The sequence below is a fragment of the Crocodylus porosus genome, unplaced genomic scaffold (assembly GCF_001723895.1).
Source record: "Crocodylus porosus isolate Cpor-Errol unplaced genomic scaffold, CroPor_comp1, whole genome shotgun sequence".
Taxonomy (NCBI): domain Eukaryota; kingdom Metazoa; phylum Chordata; order Crocodylia; family Crocodylidae; genus Crocodylus; species Crocodylus porosus.
This window is the reverse complement of record NW_017728948.1, coordinates 67,146,270-67,160,471: the sequence shown is the minus strand read 5'-3', so window position 1 is coordinate 67,160,471 and position 14,202 is coordinate 67,146,270. Positions and strand designations below refer to the sequence as shown.

At 40.6% G+C, this 14,202-nt stretch overlaps 1 protein-coding gene across 2 annotated transcripts in view; it reads right to left on the bottom strand.

The window, feature by feature from the left end:
- STPG2 (sperm tail PG-rich repeat containing 2) overlaps nucleotides 1-14,202 on the bottom strand; it is a 572,264-nt gene that overhangs the window by 415,949 nt on the left and 142,113 nt on the right. For both annotated transcript variants that reach the window (XM_019553336.1, XM_019553334.1), the window contains 2 exons: nucleotides 8,662-8,772; nucleotides 746-905 (listed from right to left, as the gene is read on the bottom strand). In XM_019553336.1, the coding sequence (XP_019408881.1) occupies nucleotides 746-905; nucleotides 8,662-8,772 (271 nt within the window). The remainder of the gene's footprint in view (nucleotides 1-745; nucleotides 906-8,661; nucleotides 8,773-14,202) is intronic.

Here is a 14,202-nt window from a genome sequence, read left to right as displayed (position 1 = left end):
CAGCACAGAACTCCAGCCACCACCATGGCCCCTCTCTTACTGCACTACCCTGCCTTGGAGACCCCCAACTGCAGCAGCAAGAACAATGTGGGGATTGGAAACTGGGCAGGAACTTTTGGGCTACCAGCTCAACAACCCCACCCTACAGTACAGCAATAGAGGGAATCCATCACCAAAATATATAGCTTTACCTGGTTGTCATGGGGTATGACCTTTCCAGACAGGAAGGAACAAAAGAAACTTTAGAAGCAATTGCTATTTTGCTATAAAGAGACCTAGTCTCCATTAAGTGAGTGAATGGGCTACTCTTCTGCTACTAAACAAACACAGAGCCTGTCTTTGCAGAGAGACCTTATTTAACAATAGCACAAATAAAACAATATATATACACATTATGGCCTACAGATCCAATTCAAGCTGTTTTTATGTTAGTCAAGAATTCTTCAGGTTCACTAAACCCAACAGGTGTTCATAACATTGATCATGCACCAACATTTGTACAATCCATATAAAATTACCCAGAAACACCGAACTAATACAACTTTGAAAGGGAGGCTACATTTGTTTCCCTCTGGCCTCCTTCCAGACTCCTGTATAAACAAATAAGTGTGTATATTTTGTCCTAATTTTTACTGTATTTTAATATTACATTTTAAGATTAATAGATAACTTCTTAGAATATCAGTCTTGTTAATATTGGGGTTATGTAAACTGAATACCAGCAATATTTGGATTAATTACAAACCTGGTGTTTTTTCTAGCCTGGAGTCTTGAGTGAATCGAACAGCAGTTTGACCAAATGGGATCTTTTTCATTCCTGATATTTTCTTCAAGGACTCAAGAGCTGACCGTGGTTCATTGTATGTGCCAGGAGCTGGTGTGATTGATTTCACAGGTACAAATCTCTAGTGAAGCAGAGGAAGAAATATACCAGTGACAGCCTGCAGCTCATTTAGAAACTATCTGGGCAGAAAGTGCCCACATTAGTATAGCACCATCAGGGAATTATGAAGTGAAGTTAATTTAGATGTCGTAGTAACTAATATCTTGAATCATATCTGAATGTATAGGGCCTGATTTTTCAAAGATGGGTATATGCAATTAAAAGCACAAACACTGCATGTGTTTCTAGAACGATTTTTTGGGCACACACAGGCAGTTATATATCTTACGATGTGCACAGGTACACACGTGCAAGAGTATAATAGATAACAAGTAGTTGCGTATGGCCATGTTTGAGAATAAAACCACTCATATACAGCTTTTATTATTATAATCTATACAGCAAATGACTTACACACATCGCTGACTTGAAATATTACAGAAAGCTAAATAAAAGTACATATACAAACACAGCCACATCCACTGCCAGTCAGCACTACATCACAGAACCACACAAAAGGGGGAAATATTTTAGAAAAGTACACTGCAATTGTCTCATAATTCCTTTGTAAAAGGACATACTTTCTGCCAATAACATGGATAGAAGACTCCTTCCAGATCTTACCCAGAATTTCCTGTATAAGGGTCTATGTGGTACCCAGTTTATTTATCTTAAAAAGATTATATCAAATATTACATCTGAACTATACAATTATCCTCCTACCCTAAATTATGAAGCAGCTTACAAGTAACTTGAAATGATAGAAGGAGTAAAGACAGACATAACATTTTAAATAAGTTAAAAAAGTCTTCAAAACATTCCCAAAGGCTTATGTACAGACATATGGGTGGAGTAAAAACCTCTGAAGCATGACACAAATGTACCTTAAGGAAAGAGATACTATTTGTAGCACTTTGTTCCACCCTGTGCAGTAAATCGGTAATCTAGAATCCCACAAGGAAGTGCTCTTTCTCCCATCTGGTCTCCCAGAACTCTGGGTACTGCCAACACCACCAAAGCTGGAGACCCTCTGCCCCACTGGTGGAACTAGGATACTCCATAGGGCAGGGCAGAATGGGGCACAGGGAGGGGAGGTCAATTTACCCTAGTCCATCTGCTCTGTGGGTGGAGAGAGGAGCAGAGCCACAGATTGACACACCTTTGCTGTACTCCATGCTGGAGAACATGCCACTGCATGTGGCCACAGTGATTTTGAAGAACTCCATCTGGGAGGCATGATAGGGAACTGCATGCTTGTGCATGGCTGAAATGTCCATTTTACAAAGCTCTCAATCCCCATGAGAGTTTGCAATGTTTCAAATATTACTTTTTTTTGCATCCTGTCACAGGAAACTAAACATGAAAGGTGAAAGTTTCAAAAGCACCTAATAATTTGGATGAACAAGTTCTACTGAAAGACAATGTTCTCCTTAAGTCACTCACACATACTTTAAAATCCTACCCACAGTTCTAATTTTGGTTAATGTAAAACACATGACTAAAATCCTAATGAACAACTATTCAGGCATTGATTCCTATGTTAGGGTAGCTTGTCAGATTTATGCTTAAGAATGAGAGGTGAATTATAGTATTATTTAAATTTTTCTTTTATACTTAGCCTTATTTTACCGTTGCTTAAGTTTTGAACTTTCATGTTGCTGATGTCTGCAATATTAGCTGGCCTTGCCTCTTGCAAATAGCTTATGGCCTTCAGTTTTGCTCGCATGATACTTCTTTCCCTTTCTATCGCTGTGAGAAGTTTTTCTAACATTACGTAGTAATAGTCTTGTTACTAGCTCAAATTAACTGAACTTAGCACTAATGGGCTGAATCAGAGGGATGAAATGATTGGATATGTTAATAAAAGGTGATAAGAGAAGACCAATGAATGATACACAAAGTAAGACACTGGAAAAAGACCAAATTAAGAGGTATGCTCATGATGGGTCTATTGAACAAAGGAACATGCTAACAGGATAAAATATGGGCAGTATGCTGACCGTAGAGAGACCAATCCAAAAGCAAAGAAGTCAGAGGAGTGAATTTGAAGAAAAACATAGAAAGGGACAGCAAGAAAGGTTAAGTGTATCATCATAAATGCAACCTTTAATACTTGTCTGGACCATCCCTGTTAACGACACACACTTTACTTTCAGGAACTGGTCAGCCACCTTTTCCGTTGAGCAAAGTCACATCTGGGATTGGGTGAGATCATTGTACTAAGTGTTTTTCTCTCTCTGTACATAGAAACTACTACAATAACATTTGTTGTATCAATAAAGTCATGCTTTAGTTGTACTGATATGTATTTTCTTATTTCATGTCCATTTAATTGTGCTTTAACAATCCCTTAGCCCTGTGGACACGAGTGGACAGTGGTGCTAACATGTAGTTATGAATCTAAATCTGCATTTAGCATCAAAATAAAAATGAGCTATCTTCAAAGGTTCTGTCTCCCTTTCACAACTATAAAACAATGATTTTTTGACAGCCAAATTTGCTTAACCTCTGAAAATAAGTAATTCTGGTACCAAAATATAGGTTTGTGTGTTTTATTTGGATATCCCAGTTAGCAATTTCAGTCATAAGCATACTGGTAAAATAATCATCCCTAAAATATGTAAAAATCTTAGAAATATTTATCCTGTGATGAGAAATGATTAACAAAATTGTAAAAAATAAATACACAGAAGTATGCAAGGTAACTCTCTACATAATTTTAAAAATGTATGTTGTAGTTCATTTTTATGCTCTGTCAAACATGAGAACAGAGGAAAACTGTGAATAGACTTCTTAAAGATTCTAAAAACATTGTACCCTGTAAACTTTAAAGTTATGCACGTCCTTCATGGATTTATGTCAAAAACATTAACAAAGCTGCAAGTTGTTTATGTCTTTGAAGTTTACAGGTTACAGTAACTACAGTAAAGCCCATTCACAAAATCTTCAATTGTCAGAAAAAGAGAAGCCATCCTGATGGCCTGATGAATAAAAAAAGACAGTCCAGCAGCCTTCTAAAGAGAACCTTCCATAAAGTGTTCCAACAAACCTAGAAAAGAATGTATGTGAATTTCTAGGTCTGTGGGGATATTTGGCTCAGATTTTCCTGAATAAGATAAAAATTTCATGGATTATATGCATTGGAAAGACAAATTCTGGCTTGCCTACACTGCTGTTGGAGAAGGAAATAAATATAAATGGAAAGCAAAGAGGCTAAATGAAAGGGATAAGAGGGAAAAAGAACATTTCTACTTGTTTAATGTCTATACATTATATATGGTTTAAAAAATTACAAATGTACATTTTGAATTCCGAGACTACAATTTCATCTCCAGTTTGTCACTGGGATTTCCCCATGAAAATACCATTATTATTCTGCATGGTTTGTGCAGGAAGAATATATGGTGGGGGGAGGTAGAAGGAAAAGGTGTTTTCCTATGTCAGTGGTTTTCAACTTTTTTCATTTGCAGGCCCCCTGCAAATTTTAAATGGAGGTGGATAACCTTTTGAATTGTAAGTGTGGGTATTCAGATACTTTAAATTGATCACAGTCATGTTTCATGGACTCCTTGAACATAGCCTATGGACCCCCAGGGGTTCCCAGACCACAAGCTGAAAACCACTGCCATATATATATATATATATATAAAGGGCATATACATATGTTCAGAGATGCACTACAAACTGGAAGGTAGGCTTGTTGAAAGCCTCTGGGTAAAGGTCAGAGGGGAGAGCTGCAGTGGGGGTGTCATGATGGGCATCTGCTACAGGCCTCCAAACCCAGAGAAGGAGGTAGACAAGCCTTCTTTGCACAACTGATAGAAGTTTCCAAATCACAGGACTCAATTCTTGTGGGGGCTTTAAACTATTGGGATATATGTTGGGAGGGAAACATAGCTGTGTACTAGCAGTGCAGCAAATTTCTGGAGTGTATTGGGGATAAATTTCTTATGCAGACGGCAGAGAAGCCAACTAGGGAGAAAGGTCCTCTTGACTTACTGATCACAAACAGGGAGGAATTGGCTGAGAATGTGAACATGGAAGGTAATTCAGGTGATAGTGATGACGAAAAGATAAGAGTTCAATACACTAAGGGGAGGATGGAAGGAGAACAGCAGAATAAAGATACTAGACTTCAGAAAAGCAGACTCTGACAAGCTCAGGGAACTGGTGGGCAGGATCCCCTGGAAGGCAAGTCTGAGGGGAAAAGGAATCCTGTACTTTATGGTGGCCCTCTTACGGGCACAAGAACAAGATATCCTGATATGACGGAAGAACAGGAAGCAACATGAAGCTATCCTGGCTAGACAACAATCTCTTCAATGACATGAAACTTAAAAAAGAATCCTAAAACAAGTGGAAACTTCATCATCAAACCTTATGAGGAAAGACTAAGGTTTCTGGGACTGTTCAGCCTGGAGAAAAGTAGACTGAGGAGGGGACTTGGTGGCCATCTGTAAGTACGTAACAGGGTGAATATAAGGAGCTGGGAGAAAAGAAGTCCACTAGGGAGCCTCAGGGGAGGACAAGGAGCGATGGCCATAAACTGTTAGAGGATGATTTCAGGTTGGATGCAGGGAAGAGTTTCTTTACAGTGAGGGTGACCAGAATCTGGAACAGACTTCAAGGAGGTGCTGCAGCCCTCAACCTTGGAAGTCTTCAAGAGGAGACTGGACAGACACCTTATTGGGATAATTTGATCTCAGCAGTATTCCTGCCCAGAGCAGGGGGGGGGTTGGACTAGATGATCTTTCAAGGTACCTTCTAGTCCTTAATTTTTATGATGTGTATGATTCTATGATCTTAATAGGGGAAAATATGCAGGGAAAAAAGGCATGATTTAAGATATAACTATGTCCCTTACAGAATACAGCTGGCAATTTAGTTATGGATGACATAGAAAGTATAACCATTTTCACTTTTGTCTAGACTAGTATTCCATTTTTCACTTTAGTCAGCGGTTTCCAATCTGTGGTGTGGGTACCATCAGTGGTACACAGACAACCTGTCAGTGGTATGTGTTAGCAGATTTATAACAATTTCTTTATATGGCAAAAATTTCCTGGTAGTACTTAAGGTTGAACTGAAAAGTTTGCTGGTGGTACTTAAGGTTGAACTGGAAAGTTTGTTGGTGGTACTTAAGGTTGTATCATTTTAAATTGGTGGTGCACAATCTATCAGAGTTTGGGAACCACTGGTTTAGACTAAAGTATTCCCTTTTTTACTTCAGTCTTCACAAGTAGGGTCAGCTACCAGATGATGACTGCAGGTGGCAGCAAGGATAGGGAAAGAAACAAAATATTTAGAGTAGAAGAACATATTAGGGACTACTTAGAAAAAGATGGATGCTTTCAAGTGGCTAGGTCTGGATGAGATGCACTCTAGCATACTGAAGGAATTGGCTTGAGGTAATTTCAGAGCCATTGATTATCCTCTTTGAGAACTTGAGGAATCTAAGTGAGGTCCCAGATGACTGGAAAGGAGCAAATACAGTGCCCATATTTTAAAAAGGGAAGAAGGAGGATATGGGGAATTACAGACCAGTCTGACCTTAATACCTGAAAAGATCGTGGAGCAGGGCCTTAAAGAATCAATTACAGTCCACCTAGAGGAGAACAATGTGATTGGGAACAGCCAACATGGATTCACCAAGAACAAATCATGCCTGACTAACCTGATTTCCTTCTATGATATGGTGACAGGCTCTGAGGATGGAGGGAAAGCAGTGGATGAGATATACCTTGATTTTAGCACGGCTTTTGACACTGTCTCACAACAATCTCATCAACAAGCTAAGGAAATATGGGCTAAAGTACTGTAAGGTGGATATATAACTTGCTGGATCATCATAACAAGTAGTCCTGAATGGCTGGGAGGAGATATCAAGTGGGGTTCCTAATTCTGGCCCCCCTATTAACATCTTCATTAATGATTTGGATGATGTATCTGAGTGTACAGATTAGAAAATCTGTGGAAGAGTGGAGTGGCAGATACTCAAGAGGGTAGGGCTAGGGTCCAGAAAGACCTGGATAAACTGGAGAAATGGTCCATAATAAATCAGATGAGACTCAGCAAGGACAAGTGCAAAGTCCTGCACTTAGGATGGAATAATTGCAGGCACAAATACAGACTGGGGAGCGTTTAGCTAGACTGAAGTACTGCAGCGAAGGACCTGGGGGTTACAGATGATCAGAAGCTGAATATGAGCCAACAGTGTGCTCTTGTTGCAAAAAAAACCCCAACAGCATCCTGGGTTGCACTAATAGGATAAATCACTTGTAAATCAAGGGAAGTGATTCTTCCCTTGATTCAGTGTGGAACAGTGTGTCCAGTTTGGGGTCCCATATTTCAAGAAGGATGTGGGCAGTTTGGAAAAAGTCCGTCATGGAGCAACAAAAATTATTAGAGGCCTGGGAGGCAAAATTTATGACAAAGGGTGAAAGATCTAGGATTATTTATCTGGAGAAGAGAAGACAGAGGGGAGATTTGTTAACAGTCTTCAAATACCTGAAGGGCAATTACAGAGAAGATGCAGAAGGGCTTTTCTCCATCATTGTAGATGACATGACTAGGAGTAATGGCCTTAAGATTCAGTAGGGTAATTTAGGTTGGAGATTAGGAGGAACTTTCTGACTATGAAGGTGGTCAAACATTGGAACAGGCTAACCACAAAAATTGTCAAATCTCCATTCCTGAACATTTTCCATACCAGGCAGGGCAGATACTTGGATGGGATGATTTAGTTAGGAATGATTCTGCCTTGAGCAAGAAGCTGGACTAGATGACTTTGTGAGGTCCCTTCCATCTCTACATTCCTATTCTTTTATACTTGGTTTATGAACTCTCAGTATAATAATCTCAAAATTTTACAATGGTTTGTAGGAAGGGTGATTGAAATAGGATGTAAGTGGTAATTTGATTAACAAAGCAGAGAGATTTGCATGCTGTACATTCCATCACCTCTGACTTTTCATTACAGGTTTAAGAGTTATATTGTGCATTTTGAGAGTTATATTTTAAAGTGTGAGACAAAGTAGATAACCACAGGGTTCTAAATCAGCAGTCAACAACCTTTTAGGCTGTGGGCTGGAGTGACCCAGTTTGGGTCAGAAGCAGATGGGTGGGCACTAGGACTCAAATGGCACTGCTTTTCCCCATGGCAGCACAGAGCATGCACACACAGCTGGCACTTAATGCCCTCTGTTGAACGCCACCAAAGCCCCAGGTCTGCAAGCTGGATCAAATGGCTCTGCAGGCTGGATCTGGTCTACAGGCCAGAGATTGCTGCCCTCTGTTCTAAATTATAGCCTCTTTATTTGCTAATGGTTCTGATTCATTATTCAGCAGTGAGATAAAGGCAGACATTTTTCTCTGAAAGTGTATATGGAGCCTCATTTCTGTTTTCTTTAACAAAGTGTATGGTTGAAGTGAAATTCAGATATACATATGATTATATTTTCTATACAGGCATACATTACACACAGACACTGATATACACATACATAAAGCAATGCACATAGCAATGCAAACATAGTTTTATCTATGTTTTGTGTATACATGTACACTCATGAAGATAAACAAATGCATGTGCCTGTATATTTTTCTATCCATCTCACCAATATGAACCACCCACACTCATCAACACACAAAACACAGGTAAAGGAAAATATAATTTACTGACCATGACCTATTACCATCTGTTGATTATCCTGCAGGTTTCTTATTCAAGCAATTTTTGACCAGTAAAGTATAAAAGGAAAAAATATTCTGCCACCTACTTTGGACTGTGTAAGAAAAGGAGCACGTGCAACTTTGTTTCCACTTTGTGCTGTATACTGCTTCTTCTCAAAGTGACTTTTTATTTCATATTGTCCCGGTCCTGGAACACCCTGAAGCAAATAAAGAGATACAAATAACATTTTTAGAGTGCCCACAATTATATTTAAAAGGGATCAATTAGTTAAATAACTGAATCTAGCTCACATGGGTTAAATGTGAACCCTCACTGTGAACCTCTAAATACTTCATTTAAAGAAAACCTAATGCAAATGTTAAACAAGAAATTTAAAATAGGATGGAAATAAACTCTCAAAGATCCTAAAAAATAATACCCTGCAACTTGCTGCCCTCTTCTGACATAGCGTATTATTTCATTCACAAGCTGGATACATTAAAGTTTTAACAATGTAAAATGTGAAGTGCTTAATATGTTATGATTTTTTTTCTTGTTCTATTTAGAGGGATTCTTTTGACATTTATAATTCTGTTTTCTGAATAAAGATTTTCCATCTCAGTTTCACTATGAAATTTCAGTTAAAATTCCTTAAACTGTTTTTCCTCTTTATTGTGACTCTCAGATGGTTCCCTGCACCCAGATTTTCAAGTATATGCTTCATAAGACAACCAAAAGTGTAGTATAAGATCCTAGATAGAACAAACAGGATTAATTCTACAATCTGTGTTCATTCAAAATTCATACTAAAGACTGCATCTCCTTTCTTGAACAAGTGTTTACTTGGTTGCTTGTGTTTACTTTGATTTCAACAAAGGACAAAAAAAAAGAGATCAGATCATTAAGGACCATAATAATTGCCCTAAAAAAACACTACCCATTATGCCATATTACATGGACATAGATCTTATTCCCCTTCTCTCTCTAACTGACTATAAGGTATGGTGGTACATATTTTTTTCAATTCTGATATCCAAATTACTGCCATTACAAATGTTAAATCTTGACATTAATTACAGAAAACTCTATATAGCTTATTATGAAGAAATTAGTCCAATATTATTTCAAGCTTCTTCCATTTAGTAAATGAGTCTACCATTTGTTGTTTCTGTTGCACACTAAAAGGTCACTGACATGCATGTGGGCTTTGGATAGTTTAATCTTTACTATTTCCCAAGTCTGCTGAAAATAAGAGTGCTCAAACATTTGTGAGAATGGGTTTCTTTCGCTATGCTTACTATTAGTGCTATAAAACACTTTAAAATAAAAGCTTGTTACATAAAGTATTTTCAGAATGGATCTTATCTCAGCCCAGGATTTTGCTAAATTTACATAGTACCATCTGCTTAATAAAAGGAAATATTGCTCTCTTAGCACAAGGCTGCATGTAACTAATGAGTTTGCCTCAGATGTAGGTAGTCCTTTTAGTGACCAATTACAAATGGTTGATTGGCTACTGCTTAATGTGTGCCTTCCATCTTACAATATCAAAAAGATTTTGCATCTGCAGTATTCATTTGCATAATTACAACATAAATTTCAGTTAAATCCAGAGACAATACATTCTGAGTTTCTAATAAAAGGAAATAAGGTTAAGCTATATGGGGAAAAATAAAGAACGAATTAAATGTAAGCAGCTTTAAATCAACCATATAGAAAAATGTGACACAGATAAAGAGGATGGGGAAAATACTTGGGAAATTGATCAATAATAAAATATAAGAGGCACTGTGGTTGAAGTGCCATATTCAGATTATAAATAATTCAAAACATGAAATTAAACAACAAGTGACAGTAAACCCTTTCCTGGGAAAATGCTGCAACAGTTGCCATAGCCTGTGTTGGGAGATCACACGTTGGAATAAAAAGTATCAAATTTCACTTGAACCTGAAAAATTAAGGAATTATGAAAATCAGCACACATGTGAATCTAGGTATGCTTTTGTTTCATCTTTAGCTTGCTCTTATTAGATCACTGAATTTAAATAACTGTTGTGCTAAAAGTGTGAAGTGTATGTACTCTTCCTGCTAGTCTATCTTAGTTTGCACTTAGCCAGATTACAAAAGTTGCAAGTTAAAATTGTGAATTGTTGATGTATTTTAGCATGCATTTTTGACTAAATATTTCATTGTTTTCCATTAATACAAGAGTATCCCTAAAATATGGAAGTCAAGAAACAGCAAGGAACTTTAGACTAAAAATATGTTATTAACTGTCATCCACCACCTTACAAGGTAATTTTTTTACAGGGTATAAAAATATATTTTTTTTTTTAAGTGGAAGACCTATTTTCAAATTAGTTGCTAAAGGAAAGGGTGCAAAGGACAGGATTTGCCTGCATGCTGACAGCATGCATGTGGCCAAATCAAAGTCTTTGTGCAAGTATAGATAATATGTCCATATACAAGTCAATCTTTTCTGTTTTTATACTCATCTTCAAAGTACTGCCCAGGAGCAACAGACAACATCCCTTACTGCTTATTATCAGGTGAGCTAATCCATGGAGCTTGTTGGCACAACTTGCTAGAACAACTCTTATTAGTAACATGTACTCATGAAGATTCAAAACACAGCTATCCCACCAAGTCAGGGCACCCAAACAATTCTACCATCTGTAACCATACTCTACAGACTTGACCTGTTCAAGAGAGGTTATGCATAGAAGTCTGGCTCTTGCTCACAGTTCCAAATATAAAATTTTTTTCTTGCTAAAGGTAGACTGACATGCCTTTCAGCAACAGAAAGGTGATCATTATAGGGCTGATTATGAAACTGACAATACATGCTACAAATGAAGTCAGCAACTGATGACTTGCAGGCTGGCTCTGGCCCATACAGCCACTGAATCCAGTCCATGGAGCTGGCTTAGGCTGCACCTACACATATGCCCACACAGCAAAGAGCTGTGCTAGCTCCTGCCAGTTGCCAGCTATGCCCATGTTGTTGCTACTTCTCCCCACCCTCCTGGCTCTTGTCCAATGCAGACCAGGTGGTTTTGGTGGCATGTCTGTGGCAACGGCCTTCACCTACACCAGCACCAAAACCAAGCAGCTGGGAGCGATGCCTGTACCACCATCTACCTCAAACCCCTGCTCCCTGGCTGTGGTGCAGGTGTAGCTTCAAGGCCATGGGGAGCTATGCCAGGGACAACCAACTGGAAGCTGCATCGACACTATCGCTGCCTCTCCATGGCTCGCTCTGTAGAGTATATGTAGTAGGCCTATGTGAAGCAGGAAGTATTTGACCCAGATTCAGATTTGGCTGATTTGGAGGGACAGTAATTTGATTTGGTGATTCAAATCACTGTCCCAGTTTGATTCAGCAGATTTGGATTCAGAGATTCAGCACCAATTCAGAGATTCAGCCACAGACTATAATGGGAAATCACTAAAATACCTATAAATTTGTTAAAATACCTATAACTTTTTTTACAGATTCAGATGAGACCAGCAGGGAGGGTAATCCCTTCTGAGGGCATACCTAGTTTAAAGGAGATAGGTGCAGGGGGGGTTTCTTTCAAACTGTTGAAAGCAAAACTCATATCACTTGTGTGTGTTAAGGCAGAGCAGGTTGAATGCAGCAGGGGTTGTAGCCCCTCATGCAGGCATGAGACCTGCCAGGTTTCAGGCAGGGTGTTGCAGCAGTTTCTGTGAAAGTGCACCTCAAGGTTCTGAAAGCAAATAAAAAAGCAAGTAGGTGCGGCATGAGGAGGGTGGCACTCAGTCCATCTGCACATGGAGCTTGAGGAACCCCAGCAGTGGGCGGTTCCCCTTCAGGAACACTAGCTGCTCTACCAAACCAGGATCCAAGGAGGTGCAGCGGGGTATCACAACATCCCCAGCAATACTGAACACCCTCTCGCTTGGTCAGTGGACAGGACAAGTGTTCCCGAGCAACCGTGGCCAGATCCAGCCACACCTGGCTGCGGGATGCACAATAGGCCAAGGGATCACAGTGCAGTGGCTCAACTTCCTCAGTGAGATAGGTAGCCACTGAGGCCTCCACACTACCTGCCTGATGGTGGGGTCTGGTAACACTGGACCCCAACCTTGAAGCCATGCCCTTGGCCCACATTGGCAGCAGCTGTGGTGGAGGAGATTGGCTTGTGGTTGGAGTGCTGGCACAGGAAAGTGGATCTCCCTCTTCCACATCCCCCCACCTCTGCCTTTCTACCTCCCTGACTCTGATCACCAGCAGCTCCTTCCAGTGGTCGAGGGTTTTTTGCTGCTGTAGATGCTCCCCTTCACCCTTGGGTCACACATGTCCATCAGCATATGACCCGTACTGGACTGCAAAGGATCCAGACATTTTTTGATGCCCTCCTTCAGCTGCTGAACCAGTGCCTGCACCTCTGGTAAAAGTGGCTTGCCCCAGGCAGAAACATCGATCACCTGGAACGTCTCAATTTAATTTTCAAGCTCCCTCACTACAGGGATCACCTGGCTGAGGAGGGCATCGCCAGCACTGAGGCTCTCAGTGTTCTCAAGGAATGGCTTGAGGACCACCAAGATCTGGGAGATGGTATCCCAGTCTGCTTTGTTAAGGGGGCTGCTGGTCCCAATCTTCCTGACCAAGGCCATCTCATGAATGGCATTCTGTTGCTCAACCAGCCTTTCCAGCATCAGGTATGTGGTGTTCCACCAAGTCTCCACATCCTGCATAATTTTGTGCTCTGGAATGTTCAGCTCTGCTTGTTTGTCCCGCAGCATCTTGCCCTGCTTGATGCTCCAGGAGAAGTAGCCCACCACCTTTCTGCATTTCAAAATGAGCTGGCTGGTAGTGATGGCACCATCTCCAGGAGTCCTGTCCCCCTCTAAGGCATCCCAGACTACAAGGTGAAACTTGTATGCCACACAGAAGATGCCAACAAATTGGGCATCATGCACCACCTTGACTATAATTGGCCCCATTTTTGGTGACCATAAACTCATGGGTGAGCTCACCCTGCCCAACGAGCCAACACTCCACCATGCAGTTCATGGCCACCATGATCTCCCTTCCTGTGTTGGACCCATCCATCACCTCTGCTTGAAGGACAGCCCATCAACACCCTGACTGATTGCACCAGTGCCCTGTGAGGGAGAGGTAGGAAAGCTCTCCACCTTGGCTGTTCTAGATATCTGAGGCAAAATGCAAGGATATCTATGGACTTGTCTTCCACAGCTCCTCCCTCAGGTACTCCCTGCATGCCTCATACAGGGAAGGTACCACCATCCTGCTAAAGGTGGTGTGTGCAGGCACTTGGTAGGATGGGGCTATGAGTGCCATGATCCACCTGAACCCTATATGCTCAACAAAGAAAGGAGAAGAGCTGGCCATCCGGAGCAAGCATCTCCCCAAGGCTCTGGGGGACCTCGCTTGCCTTTGGAATGTGCCTCCCTTTGTCTTTGTCTTTGTCTTTCCCCCCCCGGTCCAAAGTGGCCTGCCTTTGCTTCTTGCAGACAGGAGATTTGGAGTGAGAGGGGGACTGCTTTTTGGGCACGCTGTCATTGGTGCCAGGCTGAGGAGGAACAAGGGCAAGGGAGTACTGCCTCCTGAGATGCAGCAGCATCACCGTGGTAGTGAAGTGTCTCACGCCCTTGCCCC